Source organism: Haliotis cracherodii, unplaced genomic scaffold (genome assembly GCF_022045235.1).
Source record: "Haliotis cracherodii isolate W230 unplaced genomic scaffold, xgHalCrac1.p SCAF_2, whole genome shotgun sequence".
NCBI lineage: Eukaryota > Metazoa > Mollusca > Gastropoda > Lepetellida > Haliotidae > Haliotis > Haliotis cracherodii.
In genome coordinates, this window is record NW_027266275.1 from 71,057,024 (window position 1) to 71,083,484 (window position 26,461).

The 26,461-nt window shown below is 38.8% G+C and overlaps 1 protein-coding gene across 1 annotated transcript; it reads right to left on the bottom strand.

The window, feature by feature from the left end:
• Window positions 1–23,280, bottom strand: LOC139467771 (uncharacterized). Its single transcript, XM_071249278.1, has 3 exons — window positions 22,279–23,280; window positions 21,877–21,943; window positions 1–440 (listed from the first exon to the last, which is right to left on the bottom strand). The coding sequence occupies exons 1-3, from the start codon at window positions 23,278–23,280 to the stop codon at window positions 1–3; spliced, it is 1,509 nt and encodes a 502-aa protein (XP_071105379.1).
• Between the last annotated feature and the right edge of the window lie 3,181 nt (window positions 23,281–26,461).

Here is a 26,461-nt window from a genome sequence, read left to right on the forward strand (position 1 = left end):
TTACGCGTCCAGAGCGTCGTGGGAGTGGTATTGGTCTTTGGACAAATCAGGATTTACAGGAAGTGATTCACCTCCAGATGAGTCTACTTGTTCTGAATCAATGTCTTCAGGTTCTGTGCATTCTACATCCATGTCGACCTGCACATGGTCGTCACCACCAGAAGCATTACCATCTGCCTCAGTAGACACCTGGTCGTCACCAGTTGTCTGTGAGGTAGATGTATTCTCTTCAACAGTACTCCTACTGATGAAAGTGTGTTCATCAGGAAATGCTGGAATGATCAATGGAGCTTCCTCTACTGACTCACTGTCCTCAGTGTCCTCTTGGTCTAGTGATTTTGATAATCCAGTGGCTGGTTCGATTGGAATTGGTCTTTTGGAACTTGGCACTGGTGTTTGCTTTGGCGTAGCAGATGCCTTGATGAAAATAGGGATGGATCCTATAGGCAAGAGGTGATTCCGGTGCAGGGTCCTCTTCCTCCCATCACCAGATTAGCCAATAAATCACAATAAACCCCCTCAGATTGAAACATCTAGTTTTATAGAATAGTACTTTTTTCAGTCATTGTCAGTAGGCATATTTAAATGATAATGTCTATAAATACAGGTTACAAAAAAGCGGATGTGTGGCAAAACCGTTCATGCCGAAAACACGATAGAAATCTATACTGAACAACAAAAGTTCCTCTGACATTGAATATGATTTAATGCAAAGTTCTGTTTTTTTCCAAATCTGAAACAATTTCGTTTTGCAACAGATAAAATACTCCTGTAAGTGTTCAAATAGTTTAATTTGCCATACTGACTTCAGAAAATGCGTGATTTCATTAAAAAACATGTACATGCCAAAATGTCAATTTACAAATCAATAGCGTGTGTGTCCACCTCTGGTTGCGATGCAAGCAATACATCTTCGTCTGAAATGGACCAGGCGTCGCACAAAGTCCTGTGGGATATCTGTCCATATCTGCTGGAGCATGTTTCGAAGTTCCTTGAGTGTATGTGGAACACGTGGTTGACGTTGAAGCCAGCCATCCATCTAATCCCACATGTACTCGTTTGGTGAGAGATCAGGTTAGCGAGCCGGCCAGGGGATGACATTCACGTTGTTTTGTGGAAGAGAATCCCGAACAAGTCGAGCAATATAAGGTCGGGCGTTGTCATGTTGAAAGGTAATGCCTGGGCCATGACGACGCAAAAACGGTAGAACAACAGGGCCGATGATCTCGTCGCGGTAGCGCTGTCCATTGAGATTTCCCTCTATCACTATCAAACGGGTCCTCTGTCTTGCTGTAATACCACCCACTAACATAACGCTGCCGCCCCCGAACCGATCTTCTGCCATGACACAATGATTGACGTAACGTTCACCTCGAATCCGTCCATCGCTGTGGCTGAGGTGAAAACGAGACTCGTCAGTGAATCGAACTTGTCCCCACTGCATGGCCGTCCAGCGTAAACGCTGTCTGCACCACATTAGACGTGCTTGACGGTGGTTTCCTGTCAAAATTGGACGTCTGGCGGGTCTTCTGGCGACAATCCCTTCACATCTGAGGCAGCACGTACGATTTGTGAAGATATTCGTCGAAGGCCAGGGATGCTTCTTGCAGTCACTGTTGCTGGCTGGAATCGATTTCGTAGGTGTGTTGTTCGAATCCAGTTGTCTTGTCGATTATTGGTTACGTGTGGCCTGCCACTCCGAGGATGGTCTCTGACTGCTTTCGTGTGTTGCCAACGTAGCCATAAACACCAAATGGTGTTTCTGTGGACGTTAAATTGTCTTGCAACATCACGTTGACTCGATCCTGCTTCAAGCATACCAATAGCTCGCAGACGCTCATTTTCGGACAGGCGTGGCATTTCGTAATGTTGAATAATTGCCTAATTTTGTTGTTTTTCTAAGTGGTTGGTGTCAGCACGATGCTAAACAATGCAAATGGAATCCCGTTAACGCACATGTTTTTATACCCATTTTTGGGTAGTAAAATGCATGGGGCTTGCATAAAAGTCAATTTTGCATGGAAATGCATGCTTTTCTGCGGCAGTTGAGTTTTTGTGACTTGATTCCATACATGTACTACAATTTTGAAAGCCAAACTTTACTTGTTTGAAAAATACACTGAAATATTGGTGTTACAGGAACTTTTGTTATTGAGTATACAAAGAGAATGTATTTTAGTTTTGGGGACAACAGGGCCCACTTGCACAAAGTGATCTTGACACTGAGGTGATCGTAAGTCCCATGCTTTGACATAGTCTTACGATTGACCTTTTTCACACTTTCGCAATCTTGGATTTCACTGATGGACATTTCAAACAAACAAAAAATGGTATCCTCTGTATCTAATACAGAAGATATTTCACATTTAATCCTGAGGTCCAACTAAAATATGCCTGTAATACACTGGAATTAGCATTTTGCTGTCAGGATCCCGGAAGTGAATCGAAAGGTGCATGTCGAGATACGTATTTCAGAAATCGATTGCTTTATCGTTACCTCGTCGGCATATAGGTACAATGTGACAGTACATTCAATGACAGAAGTTTTGTATCGTAAATCAACTGCATTACATGAAACACGTCAGTGTACTTTTGCAAATTTGCTCAGTCAATGCGTGGTTTGGCGAACTCGAGATCGTCGATCATGTTTATTTCACGTTTCATAGTGGTGTTTGCTGCACAACGCACTGTTGTTTTGCCATGAAAAAAACACTTTTTCAGCTATGATTTTCATCTAAACATATTACGATGTAAATGAAATTAGTTCACAAAATAACTCGTGTGTCAAAATAAATATTCAGAAGGGCGATAACTCTATTCAGTGTGTACAATAACAGATGATACTTTACTTGTTCTTCAAACATCACTTATGTAACCGATTATTACCGATTGAGATTGCACAGTGCACGACAAAAGTAATAATGTGTGAACTGTTTAAAATAGGTTAAAAGGAAACTTAAAATTGATAAATATAAATAATGCATGAAATTGAAGAAATATAAGAATTGATACAAACACCAACTTCTTGAACACCCTGACCTAATCCTGTATGATGATAGGTAATTGTATATCAAAAGGAAGCTACTAATACATTTATCCTGAATAGTTTGAAAATGTCTTGATCAGATATGAGTACAGATAAAATAACAAAAGAAACAAAGGAATCAACTTCAATTGGTAATCAAGCCAAGATAAAATATATGTATCGGTACAAATTATGTTGATGGAACAATCTGGATTTCTAATGTTTAATAAAGAAAAACAAACATAACATGGACCGGGTCTCTTTGTCAGGCAAAAGCACCTAATTAAATTCCAGGAGAAAATATTTTTCTTGCTTGTAAACAAATGGTACAATGTGCTTTTTTAGTGTCTGATAAATATTGGCCATTTTGTTTTGTGAGTGAATAAGGCTTTTCACTTCCTCGTCCTACTTAAGTGAAATGTGAAAGGAAGCACATTTGTTGATTGAATGAATATGGCTTTTCACTTCATCGTCCTTTGACAGGACGCACTTTGTAACCAGTGTATTTCTGTCAGCAGAAAGCTCCTCCAGACATCCATCACCGGATACTAGTACTTCATTGTGTTTACTCGCTGAACTCAAAGCCTGAAATGAATAATTCAATAATATTGTAAGAATATTTCTACTTCCATAATTTGTTTATAAACAATGCATATTCACCTTCTCTCAAAATATTGCTTATTTAGAAAACAACATTCTTCTGAAATAGAGAAATTTAAGGAAAATTAATCACAGTGTGACATTACATGCTACTTTAGAACAATCTTGAAGGCATCAATTCATCTGATATGTCTAAAACTCAAACAGTATATTCTGTGTAAACAGTAAACACAACAGATGCATCAATTTAATGGCAGTGTACTACAGCTCTTTATATCAATGTCACACAGAAATTCACTCTTGTTATAAAGAAACACGTTTTGATATTTGTATTACCGGTATCTATCATGAAATACTTTATTTAGTCTGACCATGCTGAAAACATACTTTCGCTAGAGTGCCTTATTGACACTATGGTTTTCTGAGTAAGGTCATGAAGATCACAAAGAAAATATAAGACTTGAATTTTTTTGGTCAGATCAAATTTTTATCTCTTCTTGTGGTTTACTAAAGTTGATATCTTGACTTGGAAATATTAACTTTGTCAGATCACAAGATGAGATAAACTCATGCTATCATCGTTATTTGACAAGGAAAACAAATTTCTTCCATGTATTTATATTTTTTTATATTTCTCGTTTTGATTGAATTATAAAAATTATAAAAATTATCACACCACTTGACTTGATTGAAATAAACTAAAGTTCTAAAGATTGTTAACAATAGTAAACTATTACATCATAACAATATAATTATTGCAAAATGACACAGTAAGCACAACTATATTCTTACATATAAATTAATATGATTAATAATCAATAATACATGGCAATTGTTTGCACAAAAGAAATTATTTTGTTTTAACAGTTTCAAAACATGTTTGTAGACATAAAATCAGATGGGTTTCACAATTAAACAAAGGGAATAAATGAGTTATGATTGTAATACGCATGGGAATTAAAATTAATTCTGTTTATACTTTAAGTTTATAGTAATGTCAATATCAATTCATGCATTTGAAATATTTGAATACAGACTGTTAAAGAGTTATCTGTTTCTGTAAATTATGTAAAGATCAAATGTAGATTGAACATTTACTGGCCATTAATTAGTTGGGTTTTTGTTCATTTCATGACATGATTAATTTGGTACAGTAATGTTGATATCATTTTGGAAGAAATATTGTTTACAAAATTGCAGATCAAACTCTACTGTACTTCAAATATTAACACACCCTTTATGTAATAATTCAGTTGAAATATTACACCTCATGCTTTCTAATCTGTCAACATTGACAATCAAAATAACAGTAGATCTAGAGGTCTAATATTTTATTGGGATGCATTTGAGTCCATCACAATTTACATCAAATACGCAACGGATGCAAAATTCTGATTTGTTACGAATGTAAATTCTCAGTAGGTTACAATTTGATACATTATATCAACATATCAATTCAGTTAGTTCTGACATATATCTAGATTTGGTCAAAAGGTCAATATTTCGACTTCAAATACAATCCGCAAAGTTATTTAAACTAACAATTAATAGTTTGGCTTAATGGTGTGTAAACAATGAATTATTCTTTACAAGATCTCAGGAGCATTTGTATTAAGTCTGTTCAGGTACCATAAACTGCACTGGGAGTTACCAGGAGGTTATGGATATTTTAAATTGAAACAACAACAGAACGGCCAGACTCAAATTTATATCAGTAAGGAGACCAGATAACAATAGAATAGTTTGTCAATGATAAGAATAAGAATAATGTTCAATACTTACGATAAATGTACCGGGATGGTTAAAATGTCACAGTTTGTCCCGATTGCGTGTCTTGTTGACATCTCCATGTGTTTCATGTGCTATCCAGCCTTCACCTTCTGCTCTCCAAGCCTCGCTTTCAAACCGGAAGTAGCGAAGTGTGAAAAAGGTCAATAGTCTGAACGCTAAGATCGCTTTGTGCTAGTGGGCCCAGAGCTTGACATCTGGCGCTTTTCTGTATAAACTGTGACGTCACAACACTTGCGTCAAATTGAGCGATATGACGTGATATAATGGTGACGTGTGGTGTAGCATGAAAGCCTTGTGCAAACTTAGTTTTCTCTAGGGATGCCCACTTCATGTTACCTTACCAAGTTGCCCTGCTTATATGCTTTCAACGCCTGTCATGTGTTCGAGTGAAATATTAAGGTGTCAACAAACTGCTTGAGCATACACAGCGCCATGTTTTATTCACAGGCTGTTGTCGGTGATTCCGTATTTCAAATCGACAACCCACTCAAAAAACTAGGCACAACCCATGCCACTTAGCTCAAAATATTTGCTAACACCAAAGAGTTCTCGGTTTATTTAGTCATGGTAGAATGGAGATAAACATACGGTGTTTTCAAAGTAGAGCTAGGTTACCTGAAGGTTTAACCGCACTAAATTAAACATTTGAAAACTCACGCTGCGCGTTCGGTTCCAAATTTATTTTAGCACGGTTAAATCTACAAGTAAATGATAATATCAAATTAGAAAATAAGCTATTTTTTAAAGATACTATATAATGAAGACAAAGGATGAAAGAAATTTTATTCAAATTTAGTGAATAATCTTAATTTAAAAGACAAAATTCGCGGTGAAACAAGAAGGGAAATGAAATTAACCCCGAAATAACGGTGGATTTATTGAAAACATGTAATTTCATTGCTTTTCGAGCAATTGATAGCATCAAATTAAATGGTTTCAATACCGAGTGTTCCATAGAACAATTTATACATCACTAAAATAAAACCATCACTATTTTGTACAATATTTGCGATGTTGAAGTTGAATATCTACCTGTTGTTGGAATGTACTGTACTCATGTAAAACCGTTGTAGCACAGCTTGAAGGAATGGATAGGTAACAGTTCTGGAACAAAACTGGAAGTAGATCAGCAAAATGTCATATTTGAATTTAAGGAAAAACGAAATGACGTACTCAACTTAATTTTAATTTTAACAAATTTATACATCTACAAAAACTAATTTGAATGGTCTCAAGACTATGCTAAATTATTCTCATTTCAACAAGTTCACTACCTATTCAGAATGCAAATATGGAACGTTTATGACCTTCTGGTCCTCATATCACATCTGTGTATATAGGTAAGATATATCCAGTGTCCAATGTTTACACAGCACTTACAATATGTATATAACGTCATCATATGGTCCATCAATTTTCTTTTTGAAATGTGTCAATCAGTTTTATTCAGTACTTAAAAGGCCACAGGCCTATAGTACAATACGTATTTACATATAGGTGACGTGGTTGTTAACTAACAATTCCGTTTCTATGGGATATCGCGTGATAAACATATGTTCACAGGTTACATAACTTAGTATCATTAGATGAAGTTAAAAGATCTACAAACTTATGGACATTTGGATAAATGTGAAATGTGTCAATATATAGAGACTGTTTTTTTTCAAGAATGTGTTTAAAAGTACGTCAAGCTTTTACATTTACAGCACTGGCGCTTTGCATCGGTGCGCAAAATGTGAAATTTCACAATGAAATATCACATCATGCATGAACAGCACGTGGTACACGTGTACAGTGCCTTTCAGTATACTTTGTGGTCAACTAAAGAAGATCTTCAACGCCTCCTCTTGCACTATGTTTTGAAATGCCTCGCCAAATGAACACATCATTATTTCAATATCGTATTCCATTCCACACAGTACTGTACACAGCATTTATCCATTCCACGTGTATACGACGGCTCCATGGACCATTTAAAACAAAGCTCGTCTGTCTTGGAGGCAAGTATAACATGTAATAAGTCCATTTATACTGCGCCAGATTCCATGCACCAAGTTAATGCTCATGGCGCTACATAGTTTTAGCAAATAATGCTAATGAAAGGCGAGTAGAGTTGATAGTGTTGTCTGACAAGGTGTGTTTTCAGATGAGCCTTAAAGGATGAAAGCGATGGCGACAGCTTAAGATCAGATTGTAGTTTGTTCCATAGCGAAGAAGCTCAGAACTGGAAACTTCTCTGACCAAAGGTTTTTAGACGGGTTTCCGGGACTTGTAACAGGTGGTTATTCGAGAACGGAGAGATCTGGAAGGCTTGTATATAGGCAGTAGTTCGGTAAGATATAATGGGGCTGTTTCCATGTAGCATTTGAAGGCCAGAGTTAGAATATTGAATTCCATTCTGGCTTTGAGTGGTAACCAGTGCAGCGACGTCAGAGCAGGTGTTACTGGAGTCCATTTTGATGTCTTCATGACGATACGTGCTGCTGTATTTTGTACACGTTGGAGCCTGTGGAGTTGATCATTTGTGATGTTACTCGTGAGAATGCTGCAATATAAAACCCGTGAACTGACTAAAGATCTAGCCAATGTGTGTGCAGCTTCTTTTGTGAGTAGATGTCGAACGCTTCCAATGTTGCGGAGATGAAAGAAGCAGGACTTTGAGACATGGCTTACGTGTTGTTCTATAGTTAGTCCACTGTCCAGATAAACGCCAAAACTTTTTACTGATTTTGAGAATGGGATGTTGGAATCACCAACTAGTATGTTGCTAACTCCCATTTTCTCAAGCTTTGTTCTACTACCAATCAATACAGTCTCTGTCCTGTTGTCGTTTAATTTTAGTTAGTTTTCATTCATCCACGACTTAATGGTTCTGGTGCAATCTTCCAATCTTTGAAGCTCTGTTTCAGTTTCAGATGGCATGAAAGCCTTCATCAGTTGCGTATCATCGGCGTAGCAATGATAGCTCAGTAATCGCTTAGAGATGATATGACCAAAATCTGACCCAGTGTGAAAAAATTTGATATGGTCTATAGTATCCAATGATGCAAACAGATCAAGTAGAGCAAGCAAGCACAAGCACATCAATTGTGTATTAAAACGCGTGCTATTTTGAAGGGAAATATAAATATTAAGTTGTCTGTTCAGCTAACTAGTTTTAACTATTGTTTCCTAAATAAAATATGTTTATACGCACTATCTTACCTCTTACTAAAGCATGTGGCCGGGTCAATATTAAATATGACCAAACAAACAAAACTCAAACATTACCGCCATTTTGTAATTTACGCCCAATGTAATATGTTTCGTTGGAAACCCGAGAATTATTTCTGCAGCATTTTCAACATTCTTTTTGATATTTTGTAACACCAGATGTTGTCATCAACCATTACTCATTTCGTAAACAAATCATTATTGTAGAAATATAAAACTTTACTGCTAGAGAATAACTCATTTCGATTTTCAAACTGAACTGAACTGACATGCATATATACTCTTAAAAAAACCAAACGAAAAACCAGATTTGTGCGAGGTAGGAAAATACATTTGTACGAGGAACCGTACAAGGTATTGAGCCAAAACGATGTGGAGAGAACACTTGGTGATTGTAGTCATCTCAGTTATCAGTACATAGGAAAAGTCCAAGGTGAATGTCAGCTACCATCAATAACGTGTATGTCCCCCGTTGGAATCGATAGCGGCCTGACATCTGCCCATGGAAGAAATGAGAATGCGAATCAAATCCTGGGAAATGGTAGCCCACTTGGCCTGCAACGCAAAAGCCAACTGCTGCAACGTCTGGGGTTGTGGTTGACGTCGGTGTAGCCGTCCATCCTATTCATCCCATAGGTGCTCCATCGGGTTCAAATCCGGTGACCTGGAGGGCCAGGGGAGAACATCAACGTTGTTGTTGTGTAGGCTCTTGTGATCTGTGCTGTATGCGGTCGAGAGTTGTCCTGCTGGAATACACCGTTGCCGTTGGCTGCAACTGACAGGACACCCAACTGCAATGACTGATCCCGAGTTTCTTGCAAAGAAAACTGCAACACATGGTTTACAAACTGCAGGAAAGAGGATCATTCATCCTTGGCGCCGAAATGTCTAAAACGTTTGATCATAAGCAAACGCATAAATAAAATACCTACTCAGCAATCCGAATCCAAATCTATTTAACCCACTGAGGTCGAAAAATCCCAAGCGACGACTGATCACTGCTGAGCAAACAATGGAATCTGTGAGCACTGAGCAAACAATCGAATCAGTGAGCACTGATCCGCCTGCTCACAGACACAGAGCCAGTGCAAAATGCAAGGGGAAAAAGATCCAAGCCCCAAAATCAAACCCCATGCCTTCTAATTCTCAAACTGAGGCACACTGCCAACGAATCAGTCAGGCAAAGAAAACACCAGCTCATGCTAAACAGAAGGCTCAGAACATAGAGAGAGAGAGAGAGTTATTTTATTAACGTGTCATGTGTTACAAAAGAGCATATGCATGTTCTTTGGCATATTTTAAAGTAACACCCAGCCATTAGGCTTATATGACACGATAAAACATTATATACATTACATACTATAAAGTACATTGACAATAAAATTTGCATACACTGAAAGCTAAATGATTGCTTGTGTGAACAAATTACTATGCTCTTCGAAATGAAATGTATTTTTTGCCAACATGGTTATTCTTTACAAACAGTGCTATGCGGAAATTCAGATTTGAGTAAGGAAGAGCAAATGCTGATATTAGATTCTATTCAACACTTTATATTAAAAACTGACAGATTTTCAGTTAAATGATTGTTTAAAATAAACTGCAAATATATTTATTATATAAACACATCTAGCTTGGCATGTACAATTTATTTGTTACATCTAACCTTCATTTATGTATTCATTGTAATTTGTCCTATGTGTAATGGAGCGGTATTAACATATGCGCTTCGTTTGTTTACCAATCCATTTTCACACTTTTGTGAAAATAAATATGTTTAAACCAAATGATTGCTTACGTTTAAACATCTTTAAAAGTGTACTGGCTAACAAAGGCTGAATTTCTTTTCATTTTAAAATATAAATGAAAGCGTCATCAACGCTAATATTTTCAAATAACGGGTTTCAAACAATACATTCTCTAAGTAAAATACTTCTAAGATCATCATATATAATGGGCATAACATTAAAAAGTGAAATTCATCCTCGACAGACTTTTGGTGAACAAATTTAAAACAGTGCGGGCAGATTCTATTTTCTAAAAGGGTTGGTGGAGTTGTAAAACGTCCTGTTTCCATTGCAAGGGATAAAGATCCAGATCTAAAACTAGCTAAAATGCGACGGTGGTCCCTGTATTTAAAACATTAGGAGAAACAACTTTACGATCATGAAATTGCCTGTAAGTTCTTAGTTTTTTGCGATTAACGTTATGCGTATCATTCCAAAGCTCTCTTCTCCATCTCAGTTCATATTTTTTATGAAAACGTTTTTAATATGGGCAATTTTTTTTTCTGTCGGGACATTGGAGCAGTTAAAACATGATAGATATTAAGACTACAGGCAATTTAAACAACTTTAGTAATCCATGAACTTTTATAAGACTTAGACATAGTAAACGTTTTCTTAATCAAATCGTTACTGTACTGTTGTTAGTCTTGATGTACAGTCTGATAAAAATTAACATGTAATTTCACAAACGGGAAGGAGAGACCCATGTTTCAATTAGTGGCTATATTGGAGGTACGTGTATTAACATCAAGACAGAATTTACAGGCTCTATTTTGGATTAGGTTAACTTCTCTATAAACGTTCAATCCCCATATACCAGAGCCATAGAACATTACCGACATTCAAACCGACAACAAGACTTTCATACAGTTTCATAAAACCATCATAAGACATACCCCCAGCAGAATAAAACTTAGATATTAACGAAGACAAAGCACGGCTGGCTGATTTGTACAACTCTTTAACGGTTTTCTTCATGTCCTGATGCTCGTCAATCCATAGTAAAAACAAAGTTGTAGAGTTCATTGCCACGGCATTGATCCAAATTACAAGCAGAAACTAGAGTGCCAAAACCAGAGCCACCTGCAAACTGGCTTCCAAAATACCGTAAAACACAGGAACAAAGAACCAGTTCCTAAATAGGATAAAATAAAATTCAATAAGCACTCATCTAAACAATCATGGACTTGATTTTATTACAGTGGAACGCAAATGGCCTTAAGAGCCACGTTAATGAACTGATTGCACTCGTCAAAACAACAGGTGATAAAGCCGCATGTCAGTCTCATACAGGAGACTACACGCAGTGAAATTCACACTACCTGGGTACACCCAATATAGAAAATGACTGATGCCTGGCAACAAGGGAGGAGGACTAATCACCCTTGTCCACGAAAGCTGTACCTAAAACAAATCTCCCTAAAACTGGCAAATGGCAATGAATTACGCATGGCTGGCATATACCACAGGGTTACCCATGAAACAAATATGGAAGAACTTACGAGATTAGCTCAAATAGTAGGCAAAACGGGATAATCCTTGGTGAATTTAATGCCCACAGTCCTCTATTGGAAGACACGAATGATTCATGCAAATATTGCAAAATGTCAGAGAAATGGGTTGAAGACTACGATCTCATAACTCTGAACAACGGCAGTCACGCACCTTATGACCAAGTCCACAACAGGTGGAGTTCAATGGATCTCACAATTGCCACCCACAACCTCGCCTCACATTGCCAATGACACGTCCATGATGACACTTGGGGAAGCGGTCACCTTCATAGGTAGCCCACCACAAGTAAAGAAACAGCCAAATCCTCTGCCCACATTGGACTATACAAAGGATGATTGGCCTACATTCAGGAAGGAATGTATATCATTCGAATCCTCAGAAATTGCCTCGGATAATCCTGATTTCTTTTTGCCAACATCTCACCCCAGCAATTATTGCCGCAGTTGAAAAATCTTTTTTTTTAAAAAGACCATAAAACTGGCAAAACTCCGGTACCGTGGCGGAACAGGGAAATAACAAAAGCTAAGAGAGTGAGAAAGAAAGCCCTAAATAGGTAAAAAAGGATAATAAGCCTTCACCAAAGTCCGAGCGGCCAGGACAAAAGTAAGACACCTCATAGACCATTCTAAAAAGAGGCATGGCAGACCTTCTGCAAATCTCTAAATGAAAAAACAAATGCTAAAACAGTTTGGAGCAAAATAACGCAATCATGGGTAGCGTAAACCTACAAAAATTCCCCAGTTAGCCAACGCCCATACAGTCAAAGAGAACGCCAAGATTCTACGAGCACTTCTCATCTGTCAGCAGCAACAAAAATTGAAGCAAGGATTTCAAAGAGGAAAATGCTTATGCTAAAGATATCAAAACAGCCGCAAAGCAAGCATCTTGTATACAATATAATATTTACTGAGGCAGATTGAGGACGCGATACAACATAGAATAGGCACAGTACCTGGTCTTGACACAACCAGCTACGAGATATTGAAAAACCTACCTGATCAAACCAAGAGCTTACTCACTGAGTTGTATAACACGATATGGTCCAAAGGAGAAGTCCCAAAAGCATGGAAACATATGGCAGTTATCCCGCTTCTAAAGCCATGGAAAGACGAAGCCCTACCAAACCCTTATTGACCGATCTCAAACATGTGCAAAGCTATGGAAGCCATGGTTACAAAAAGGCTTATGCATCTCCTTGAAACTGGCAACCACATCAAACATGACCAAAGCGGCTTCAGGAAGGGACACTCATGTCTAGATCATATTCTAAGACTGGAAAATGAAATAAAAAAAGCTCAATTAAACAGACAATATCTAGTCGCACTATTTCTGGTCTTCAGCAAAGCTTTGATGTGGTATGGCATGAAGGACTCACAAAACTAGCACAAAATGGAGTAGAAGGGAACATGGCAAACTTCATAGACAGCTTCCTGCAAGACAGGTCGCCATCAGTTACAGTAAGGAACAATCGATCTGATCCTATGTCACTGGACAATGGCACGCCACAAGGCAGCACTATAAGCCCAACCCTGTTTAACATCATGATCAATGATATTTTTCATCATGTCAACTCTCCTACCCAAACTTCTAAATTCGCTGATGACAGAGCAATATGGGTAAAGCACAGAGATATTTTACAAATCCGAAAAAACTCCAGTCAGTCCTGGACGAAGATAGGATACCAAGAAAATCTTATAATATGCTTGTATATAACGACAAGTGTGGTCGTCATAACTATGCCTCTTCTATTCGTTCCATATTATTTTCTCACGGATTCGGAGTAGTTTGGCTCAGTCAAGCTGTTGGCGACAAACCATCATTCATGAATAGTTTTAAAAACGTTTTGATAAATATGTTCTACCAATCATGGAATAGTTCTATCAAGGCTAGTTCTAGGTACATTCTGTATAAAGAATTTAAAAGTCTCCTGGAACCAGAAAAATACCTTTCCATTATTACTGAAATAAAATATCGAAATGTTTTGATAAGGCTTAGAGCCGGGCTACTAAGACTTAAGGTAAACGAAGGTAGATGGGCTGATATTGACTTACGTTTACGACTCTGCCCCATATGTGAAACAAGTATAGAGAATGAATATCATTTTACTTTAGAATGTGAATATTACAACGATATTAGACATCTGTATTTACCAACAACATTTTGCAATAATCCAAATATGCATAAATTTAAAACGCTACTGTCATCTTCGTGTAAACAATTACTTGGAAAACTATGTAAATACCTGTATTACAGCTATGAAAGAAGACGTAATTATGAAAAGCCTGTAAACCTGTAAATTTGTACCTGACATTACCTTTTTTCATGTACCACACTATTTCAAATGTATGTATTGTATATGGGCCAGTGGCCTTGGTACAAATAAAGACTTCTTCTTCTAGTAGATCAATGGTGCAATAAATGGGAATTTACCCTTTCAAATGAAAAAAACTGTTGAAGTTCTATTCAAACGCAGTGGGAAAGATGCTATGATGTCCCGTGTCTCCATAAAAGGCAAACCAATCAAATTCGAAAAATCTGCAATATTTCTTGAGGTGAGCCTTGACCAATACCTCACTTGGCGCAAACATATAGAATATGTGGAAAACAGCTGTCAAAAAGACCTGAACATATTACGGGCAATTTCAGGAACACCCGAGGGACACTCAGCCGGACCTCTACATATCACTTATCAGATCAAAAATAGACTATGGTTGTGAGGCCTTTCACGCAGCATCTAATACTGTCTTGAGCTGCCTCGACAAAGCCCCTAATGCTGACCACATGCGCTTCACTAGAAGCACTACAAGTAGATACGGGACAACTCACATTGAAACTAGGAAGAGAGCAGGCAATGGTATCGTTCTGGGAACGAACATCAAACCCTTTGGTCAAAAAGATATGGCAAGACAAAAACACCCGAGATGAAGCCCTAGCTCGGAAAAATCCTCACTAAAGCCATCTGGGATATTAGCACGAGAACTCATTCGAAGTCACAATTGTGATGACATTCAGCCACCAAAATGTCATAACAAAGGGTTACACCCTCCCTGGACTTTAACAACTCCCAAAGTTGACACTGCTCTAACACCAGAAGTCACTAAAAATGAAAACCCAACCATACTACGATCAGTAGCTATCACTAAAATTCAAAGTACCTGGGACAGCTGGGCCCATATATACACTGATGGATCCAAGAATCCTATCAACAACAGTGCCGGTTAGGGGATCACTATCAAAACCCCAAGCACATTCGGTTCAGCTGCCTGACGATCAGTCAGCATTCACTGCTAAATTGGAGGCATTTCATCATGCACTCAAACTCATATTGGAACTTCCGGAAGCAAAGGCAGTCGTCCTATCAAACTCGCTAAGTGCACTTTAAGCCATCAACGGCAGGAACTCAAACATAGTCAATAATATTCAATACGAATGAACAAAACTATCAGACCAATGCAACAGGTGCAGCTGTGTTGGATCCCCTCTCACATAGATATTCATGGAAATAAAAAAGCAGACACACTGGCGAAGCTAGCTCTAGACAAAGCGGAGATCAAAGCCTCTATAGCACAAAGATCGCAAGCCCAGTGGGACAAGTAAGATCGGCAGATGGCTATACAAAATTCAACCGAGGATCCAACAAAGCCAAAATCATACTCAAATGAAATGAAAGTTGAAATTGCCATCTCGCGCCTCAGACTCGGTCACAAAAATCACTATGACATGGTTTGTTCATCTTGCAATCAGGCTGAATCCATTGCTCACTTGTTACTGGAATGGCAAGACCACGCCCTAGCCCGGGCTCGGTTAAAACAAGAACAGCAGTTAGATCCGCTACCTGTCATAGATCTCCTAAAGCCAAGAGATGCAATAGCAAAGGCCGAACTAACTCTATTTCTGAGAGATGGACAGCTACTCAAACGTATATAAACAGAGCAGCCAAAGATAAAAATGAAATTATATTAATATACGACAATAGAAATCATATCAATACAAAAACAGAAATTATGTGAATACCAAACTCACAATAGATATGTGTACCCTACTCACACACATGAGTCCCAAAGAGGGACAGGTCAGCCGAAATTGCTAAGGCAGAAGGAGAACTCTTAAACACTTAAAGCAATAATAACAACTTATCAATAGTGTGACCAGTTATGGTGTCACCCTTCTTCACGAAATACAGTAGACAGTCTGCAATCTGACAACGCTTGGGATCGGGGCAAATTCCGGGTTAAACAGATGTCGGGTTAGACAGTTGTCGGGTTAGACAGAGTTTTATGGCTGGATGCACCATCCATGATTCACTCAGGTTGTCTGTAATCCATGCTGCCAATCAAGGAAACAATTAATGATTAACCCCGATCCCACTTTTCACCCCTCTTGTCATAGTGTCCTGTCTAAAGTCTTGTCATATCGTCCTGTCACCCTTCTTGTCATACAATCTTGTCATACGGTCTTGTACAACCTTGGCACACAATCTTGGTACACAGTCTTTTCTCACAGTCTTGTCATACCTCTTGTCATACATCTTATTATCCCTCTTGTCATACTTCTTGTCATACAGTCTTGTCATACGGTCTTTTTAGGTAGTCTTGTTCTACCTCCTGTCACACCTCTTGTTACACCTCTTGTCATACAGTCTTGTCATACAGTCTTGTCATACGGTCTTGTCATATGGTCTTGTTAGGTAGTCTTGTTCTACCTCTTGTCACACCTCTTGTTAAGGGGCGGTCGGGTAGTCTAGTGGGTAAAGCGTTCGCTCGTCACGCCGAAGACCCGGGTTCGATTCCCGACATGGGTACAACGTGTGAAGCCCATTTCTGGTGTCCCCCGCCGTGATATTGCTGGAATATTATTAAAGGCGGCGTAAAACCATACTCACTCACTCACTCACCTCTTGTTACACCTCCTGTCATACAGTCTTGCCATACCTCCTGTCATACAGTCTTGCCATACCTCCTGTCATACAGTCTTGTCATACAGTCTTGTCATACAGTCTTGTCATACGGTCTTGTCATCAGTCTTGTCATACAGTCTTGTCATACAGTCTTGTCATACCTCTTACCATATCTCTTGCCATCAGTCTTGTCATACAGTCTTGTCATACGGTCTTGTCATACGGTCTTGTCATCAGTCTTGTCATACAGTCTTGTCATATCTCTTGTCATTCAGTCTTGTCATACAGTCTTGTCATACGGTCTTGTCATAGGGTCTTGTCATAGGGTCTTGTTATGTAGTCTTGTTCTACCTCCTGTCACAACTCTTGTTACACCTTCTGTCATACAGTCTTGCCATACCTCCTGTCATTCAGTCTTGTCATACCTCTTGCCATATCTCTTGTCATCAGTCTTGTCATACAGTCTTGTCATACAGTCTTGTCATACGGTCTTGTCATAGGGTCTTGTTATGTAGTCTTGTTCTACCTCCTGTCACAACTCTTGTTACACCTCCTGTCATACAGTCTTGCCATACCTCCTGTCATTCAGTCTTGTCATACCTCTTGCCATATCTCTTGTCATCAGTCTTGTCATACAGTCTTGTCATACAGTCTTGTCATACGGTCGTGTCATAGAGTCTTGGTATGTAGTCTTGTTCTACCTCCTGTCACAACTCTTGTTACACCTCCTGTCATACAGTCTTGCCATACCTCCTGTCATACAGTCTTGCCATATCTCTTGTCATCAGTCTTGTCATCAGTCTTGTCATACAGTCTTGTCATGTAGTCTTGTTTTACCTTCTGGCACACCTCTTGTTACACCTCTTGTCATACAGTCTTGTCATACAGTCTTGTCATACGGTCTTGTCATAGGGTCTTGTTATGTAGTCTTGTTCTACCTCCTGTCACACCTCTTGTTACACCTCTTGTCATACAGTCTTGTCATCTTTCACAGACATTTGCTGTCTGGTTGTGTATTTGGTTCTACTGCAATCAGTCCCAACGTTCCCCCTCGTGTGACCTGTAGGGATAGTTTCATACTGTTCCCCAGGGACAGTGATTGCTTTATAAGATTAGGAATAGGGACATGGGCAGTTTCACGCCGTTAGCCATATGAACATTGATAGTTTCATAATCTTAACCACAAGGAGTTGATAGTTTCATACTGTTACACGGGGACATTGATAGTTTCATTCTGTTACTCACAGGGTCAGAGATAGTTTCATACTGTTACCCAGAAAAAAATGGTAGTTTCGTACTGTTACCCACAGGGACCCTGATAGTGTCACACCTTTACCCAGAGACATTTGTAGTTTCACACTGTTAACCACAGGGACATTGGTAGTTTCATTCTGTTACAAACAAGTACATTGATAGTTTCATACTGTTACCCACAGTTTCATTCTGTTACCCACAGGGTCAGAGATAGTTTCATACTGTTACCCAGGGACATTGACAGTTTAAGACTGTTACCCACAGGGACATTGACAGTTTAAGACTGTTACCCACAGGGACATTGACAGTTTCATAATGTTACCCACAGGGACATTGACAGTTTCATAATGTTACCCACAGGGACATTGACAGTTTAAGACTGTTACCTAGGGACATTGACAGTTTAAGATTGTTACCTACAGGGACATTGACAGTTTCATACTGTTACCCACAGTTTCATTCTGTTACCCACAGGGTCAGAGATAGTTTCATACTGTTACCCAGGGACATTGACAGTTTAAGACTGTTACCCACAGGGACATTGACAGTTTAAGACTGTTACCCACAGGGACATTGACAGTTTCAGATTGTTACCCACAGGGACATTGACAGTTTCATACTGTTACCCACAGGGTCAGAGATAGTTTCATACTGTTACCCAGGGACATTGACAGTTTAAGACTGTTACCCACAGGGACATTGACAGTTTCAGACTGTTACCCACAGGGACATTGACAGTTTCATTCTGTTACCCACAGGGTCAGAGATAGTTTCATACTGTTACCCAGGGACATTATCAGTTTAAGACTGTTACCCAGGGACATTGACAGTTTAAGACTGTTACCCACAGGGACAATTGTCGTTTCATATTGTCACCTTCAGGGACAATGACAGTTTCATACTGTTACCTTCGGGGACAATGGTCGTTTCATACTGTTACCTTCGGGGACAATGGTCGTTTCATACTGTCACCTTCAGGGACAATGACAGTTTCATACTGTCACCTTCAGGGACAATGACAGTTTCATACTGTTACCTTTAGGGACAGTGGTCGTTTCATACTGTTATCCGTGGAGGGTGGCCATTAACATCGGAGTTTCCCGATTACTATAACATATATATTCTGCACCATGTTCATTATTCATTATTGCTTGACAACGGTACAAGGATCTATGCCAAAACGTCGCCATTACAATAAAGCAAAGCAGGTGTCTGCCCTCACATTTATTGTGTCTACTTTGTATTTAACACTGGAAGATGTGTAATTTATCCATCCGGCTGCTGCCACCAATAGGATATATGATGTACATTCAAGTGTGTGATTATGTGTTTGCAATTAATGGAAAGTGCCGACATATCACATCGAAATCCACCGCAGGTATTTGAATTTTGATATTTGATAATAGGGAATATTATGAAAGAATGTCAAGTCAAAGTCAAAGACGTTTATTGTATCAAAGGCCATCGGCCCATATACAAGTTCAGATAAATACAGTGGGTCAGAATTTACAGATTGTGAGATACAACAAAACTTATAAAAATATAACATTCATTAAACAATCGGTGATAATCATCAGGACTTTCTAGGGTAAGGTAATTAAAATTCTGAATTTCCACTCAACATGTTATTTCGTAGTTCCATCCCATGTTTTACAAATAAAGACAGTTTAAACATTACGTCAGCATCATTCGATGACAAAATAGAAACAAACGCTATTCTACTCGTCTTAGATAAGAAACATTCTGGTATATATTTAGTCCGTAGTTCTGCATAATAAGGACATTCGAAGGTAAAATGTATTTCGTCTTCTATAGCAGAGTAACAGAATGGACAAAATCTTTGTATTCTTTCAAGTGATATATTCCGCCCATAATTAATCATAAGTTTTGACAAGCCAAGTCTGTATTTAATATATGCATTTCTTAGGTGACTATTTGTTAAAACTGATAGATATTTTTCTGGCTCTAAAAAAGTCTTAAATGTTCTGTACAAATCATAACGTGAACTGTTTTCCAAGTTGCATTGCCACCCTTGATAGAACATATTTATTGCTATTTTACGAAAATCATTTAGAAATAAATGTTGATCACCAACAGATTGGTTAAGCCATATATACCCATATCCATGTGAGAATAATAGTGTCCTAATATGCGATACCCATGCAACCTTACCGATACTATCTAAATGAAAGAGCATGTTATAAGCTTTTTTCGGAAGCCGATGTGCTGGCATACGGATGATATTAAACCAATATTTTAAACACTTTATTTGCGAATTAATGTACAGTGGGTATCTTCCACATTCTCCATATATCATTATTTGGTGTTGCTATTCCAACGCGAAGAAACTTTTTACATGCCAGTAGGTGAATTCTTTCTAAACATTCATATCTTCGGTAACCCCACACTTCAGATCCATACAATAGAATTGGCTGTATTTGAGAATCAAATAATTTGAAAAATACTTTTGGTGTAATAACTCCAAGTTTATGTGAAACAGACATTATATTAAGTCAAGCTCGTTTCCCTCGCAGTGATAAGTCAGATACACTTTTGTCCATATTCAGTGTTGAATTTAAACATTATGCCGAGATACTTATAACCAATAACTACATTAATTTGTTGTCCATTTAAGTACCATCTTTCCTTAAAATTTAGAGGACCCCCTTTTCTGAATACTATAATTTCTGTCTTATCTAAATTTACAGATAAATTCCATTCCTTAGTATATTTATCTAATACATTCAACTGATTCTGTAGACCAATAACACTTTCAGCTAGTAAAATAACATCATCGGCAAAAAAGAGCATAAGAAGTTCAAGGATGTCAGGATACATCTGTATACCATGCTTACCGTTACTTGAGATTTCATAATATAATTCGCTAATGAAAATCGAAAATAACAGAGGACTCAATATACATCCCTGACGTAAACCAGATGGGCAATCGATAAAATCAGTAACACCATAATCACTACGTACACATGACTTGATATTTGAATACATTGATTGTAGTATATTAAACATCTTCCCTTGTAGTCCAGCTTTTCTTAAACAACACCATAATTTATAACGATCAACTGTATCAAATGCCTTTTTAAAAACAATAAAAGCAACGTAAACCTTGTGTTGACGACGTGTTTGACATTTTTGAATTGCAGCATATAATGTAAAACCACTTGAACTTCCGGTATCTTATCTCTCATATTCGCCCAGTTAGTCAGCCTGTTATTCAAAACAGAGGTAAAAATGTTCCCCAGAATACTCATTAATGAGATCCCCCTGTAGTTGTCAGGGTTTCTCGGGTCGCTTTTTTTTTGTAGAGGGACTATTTCTGAACAAGACCAACTGCTTGGAAATATTTGATTATCAAGAGTTTGTTGAAACATTTCTGGAGAAAAGGCATTATATCCAATCGGGACCACGTAAGCATTTCTATCAGCACTTGATCGTGCCCGGCAGATTTTCCTTTTTTTAACTTATTTATTGATGATGTAATTTCAGGTTCAGTTATTGTAGAATTTAGTATGAATGCATCAATATCTGTAAACTGATTAGAACTGAGTTCATTTTCATCATCTAAGTGAGGAGAAAAACATTGTCATTTGCAAAAACCTCTCTAAAATGGCAAAGCCATTCTGCTTTCGTTATATGATTCTTCTGTCTGAATGGAAACACACACAAATTCAGAATGCCTTCAAGAGAAACACGCGATTTTCGCCAAATTGGGTGTCTTGGTAAACCATTATGCCCGGATGTTTTCCTGGTGTGTTGTGGGGACAAATCCTCCTGACCACCAGACATTGATGAGGAGATGAGGGTCGTCGTCGGGGACCGGGATACATCAATAAAACACAACAGCTGTCAGAACACATGCCACATTATTATCACTAAACAGTAGCGAAACTTGAGGTAATGCTAATACAAGGTCTAATTTATATATTACGAAAATAATAAATCGCAAACCTCGAAATGTAATATAACCCATTTTCCCATTAGTCAAACAGATGCTTTTGGCAGATTTAACACCAAATGACAGCTTGGACGTAAGTGTGAGATTCATGTGGCCCAGCAATGGCAAACAACACAGTCTGTCGGGGAAAAGTGACATTATATATAGGCGTCGGGGAAAAGTGACATTTTATATCGGCGAAAGGCCATGCCAAGTTCATCTGTAGACCGTATGTCATGTTCACCAGTAGACCGTATGTCGTGTTCATCTGTAGACCGTATGTCGTGTTCATCTGTAGACCGTATGTCGTGTTCATCTGTAGACCGTATGTCGTGTTCATCTGTAGACCGTATGTCGTGTTCATCTGTAGACCATATGTCATGTTCATCTGTAGACCGTATGTCGTGTTCATCTGTAGACCGTATGTCGTGTTCATCTGTAGACCGTATGTCATGTTCATCTGTAGACCGTATGTCGTGTTCATCTGTAGACCGTATGTCATGTTCATCTGTAGACCGTATGTCATGTTCATCTGTAGACCGTATATCATGTTCATCTGTAGACCGTATGTCATGTTCATCTGTAGACCGTATGTCGTGTTCATCTGTAGACCGTATGTCATGTTCATCAGTGGACCGTATGTCGTGTTCATCAGTAGACCGTATGTCGTGTTCATCTGTAGACCGTATATCATGTTCATCTGTAGACCGCATATCATGTTCATCTGTAGACCGTATGTCGTGTTCATCTGTAGACCGTATGTCATGTTCATCAGTGGACCGTATGTCGTGTTCATCTGTAGACCATATGTCATGTTCATCTGTAGACCGTATATCATGTTCATCTGTAGACCGTATGCCATGTTCATCTGTAGACCGTATATCATGTTCATCTGTAGACCGTATATCATGTTCATCTGTAGACCGTATATCATGTTCATCTGTAGACCGTATATCATGTTCATCTGTAGACCGTATGTCATGTTCATCTGTAGACCGTATATCGTGTTCATCTGTAGACCGTATATCGTGTTCATCTGTAGACCGTATGTCATGTTCACCAGTAGACCGTATATCATGTTCATCTGTAGACCGTATGTCATGTTCATCTGTAGACCGTATGTCATGTTCATCTGTAGACCGTATGTCATGTTCATCTGTAGACCGTATATCATGTTCATCTGTAGACCGCATATCATGTTCATCTGTAGACCGGATGTCGTGTTCATCTGTAGACCGTATGTCATGTTCATCAGTGAAACCTTTTGTCGTGTTCATCTGTAGACCGTATATCATGTTCATCTGTAGACCGCATATCATGTTCATCTGTAGACCGTATGTCATGTTCATCTGTAGACCGTATGTCATGTTCATCTGTAGACCGTATGTCATGTTCATCTGTAGACCGTACATCATGTTCATCTGTAGACCGTATGCCATGTTCATCTGTAGACCGGATGTCATGTTCATCTGTAGACCGTATGCCATGTTCATCTGTAGACCGTATGTCATGTTCATCTGTAGACCGTATGCCATGTTCATCTGTAGACCGTATGTCATGTTCATTAGTGGACCGTATGTCATGTTTATCAGTAGACCGTGTGTCATGTTCATCTGTAGACCGTGTGTCATGTTCATCAGTAGATCGTATGTCATGTTCATCAGTAGATCGTATGTCATGTTCATCAGTAGATCGTATGTCATGTTCATCAGTAGACCGTATATAATGTTCTTCTGTAGACCGAATGTCATGTTCATCAGTAGACTGTATGTCATGTTTATCAGTAGCCCGTAGGCCATGTTCACCAATGTACCGTATGTCATGTTCATCAGTGAACCGTAGGCCATGTACCGGTCTGTAAATAATCAAGTCTGAACCAGACAATCCAGTGATTAATATCATGAGTATCGATCCACGCAATTGGGATCGATGACATGCATCAACCAAGTCAGCGAGCCTGACCACCCAATCCCGTTTGGCGCCTTTTACCACAAGCATAGCATGGGTTGCTGAAGATCTATTCTATCCCGGATCTTCACGGGTCTGTTCCTCTTGTGAGATGTGCTTCAGTTCAGTAAGATGGAACAACAACCTCCCCAACCAGCAACTCTGGGTTGCCCACGACCTCGTCATCGTGTTGAGTGGTACTGTAGAACTCTGATAGTAAGGATGAACTCCAACGTAATGTTCCAAAAAGCAACAATTCCATGGAAGCCAAAGCTGCTTGCCCTTTAACCTTTAGCGTGCTGAATTGTTTTAGATTTTTAAACAGTCGTTGCTTCATTAAACATGGGACAACTGAAGAAATATTTGGCATATTTATTCCTGCTAGGAAATGGCAAATAACTATGTAAAAATATCCTGATATGTTCAATCATATCGAGGTTAAGACTAAAGCAAACACAAAATTTGTACCTTTTCTTGAACTTACCTGAATTAGGTTATTGAAGGTGGTTTGCGTTTCATGTGAGGAACCTTTTTAAATCGTTAAATTAATGCAAATTGATTTCAATACTCGTATCTGCGATATCTAAATTTTAATTGAGGACAAATTCGATTTAATAATTTATGCAGATGCAGATGCAGAAATACGGACATCCGGGTTAATCTAACGTGTCATGTTATAACATTTGCAGGAAACAATTTAAGACTTATAACTATTCACCAATCCTAATTTCAAGTGGTTTCGTTGATTATTTACCATATTCGATAAAACAAATCCCGTGTCATGATGCTAGCAGACGTTCGAAAATCAAACATGGCGCGTTTCGCCCGACCTCAACACAACTTATTGCTATTTTAATATAAACAAGGTTTACATTGCCTTCATATATATGCCTTGGCAAAGGTTGGCGATCTTCTTAATCGAAGAATGTTTCATTTGTCATTTTCGGTTAAATATGACCAGAGAAAAACGAAAATAAATATTGTGAAATGTGATAGTAAAATTTGTAGTAAGTGCAAAGGTCACCAAATGTGACAGGGACAGTGTGCTGATAATCATTTGTAAGAAAATAATAACAGTAAATGAAAAATGAAAATATTTCGGCTGTTACATACAGAATAAACACAAACCACGACGATAGTATGAATAATCACGACTTATATGAATTAACAATGTGATTTTCATGATATACTTGGTTTAAATTGCCATACTGACTTCAGAAAATGCGTGATTTCATAAAAAAAAAACACACCCAAAAACATGAACATGCCAAAATGTCAATTTACAAATCAATAGCACGTGTGTCCACCTCTGGTTGCGATGCAAGCAACACATCTTCGTCTCATGGAATGGACCAGGCCTTATGGATATCTGTCCATATCTGCTGGAGCATGTTTCGAAGTTCCTGGAGTGTCTGTGGAACACGTGGTTGACGTCGAAGGCGGCCATCCATCTAATCCCACATGTGCTCGATTGGTGAGAGATCAGGTTAGCGAGCCGGCCAGGGGATGACATTCACGTTGTTTTGTTGAAGAGAATCCTGAACAATTCGAGCAATATGAGGCCGGGCGTTGTCATGTTGAAAGGTAATGCCTGGGCCATGACGACGCAAAAACGGTAGAACAACAGGGCCGATGATCTCGTCGCGGTAGCGCTGTCCATTGAGATTTCCCTCTACCACTATCAAACGGGTCCTCTGTCTTGCTGTAATCCCATCCCATACCATAACGCTGTCGGCCCCGAACCGATCTTCTGCCATGACACAATGATTGACGTAACGTTCACCTCGACGTCGGTAAATACACTACTGAAAAGTTTGATATTTTGCAAGCTGAGCATTAATGCATACCACACGTAACTTAAAAGATACGCAAAGCCTACTCGTTGAACAGTTATTGCGAGTTTCATTTGGGGGTGCCCTTTGACTATGCACCTTTTGAATGGCTTCGACAGTAGCATTGAGATCATGTATTGATTTGCGAAGGATTTGCAGTATTACCTTGGGGCTGTATGTTTTACTCTCTAGAAGGCAATCCCTCTCAAATAGTCAGAGATCGTACTTTGCTTCTTTCCCGTGTTCTCCACTGAAGAATGGCAATCTGGGAAATGCTGGTTAGACACGGATGTCAGATGGCTGTGGCTTGTTGGCGGTATCAGATGAGTCTTCCATCTTTTAGCACTACCTTCCTGATAGACATGCTGTGTAGCCAAGCCTACAAATCCTCCGCAGTATCATCTGAGGGAGCCGTCCCCATCTTTCTAAACAGTTCCATCATGTCACCCAACTTACTGAGTTCCATTTTGGACAGAGTAGATATAATCAAGGACAGATGTTCTGAGTAGAGTTCATATTAACAAGTGTCACTAAGACGAAGAGGATCAAGTGCAATGTGGCGTCAGCGCTGTTGTCACCTTTATGACCAAGTACGTGTATGTATGTGGCTACGAATGAGTGAGTGAGTATTATTTTACGCCGTGTTAA

Bases quoted from the DNA above. Each gene is read 5' to 3' on its own strand.
- LOC139467771 (XM_071249278.1), bottom strand. From the start codon at position 23,280: ATGACATACGGTCTACAGATGAACACGACATCCGGTCTACAGATGAAC. The intron at 21,944-22,278 runs GTGAACATGACA...GTGTTCTGACAG, and splicing joins ACACGACATACGGTCTACTG to CTGTTGTGTTTTATTGATGT. The intron at 441-21,876 runs GTCAGGAGGATT...TCTTGCCTATAG, and splicing joins CTCCTCATCAATGTCTGGTG to GATCCATCCCTATTTTCATC.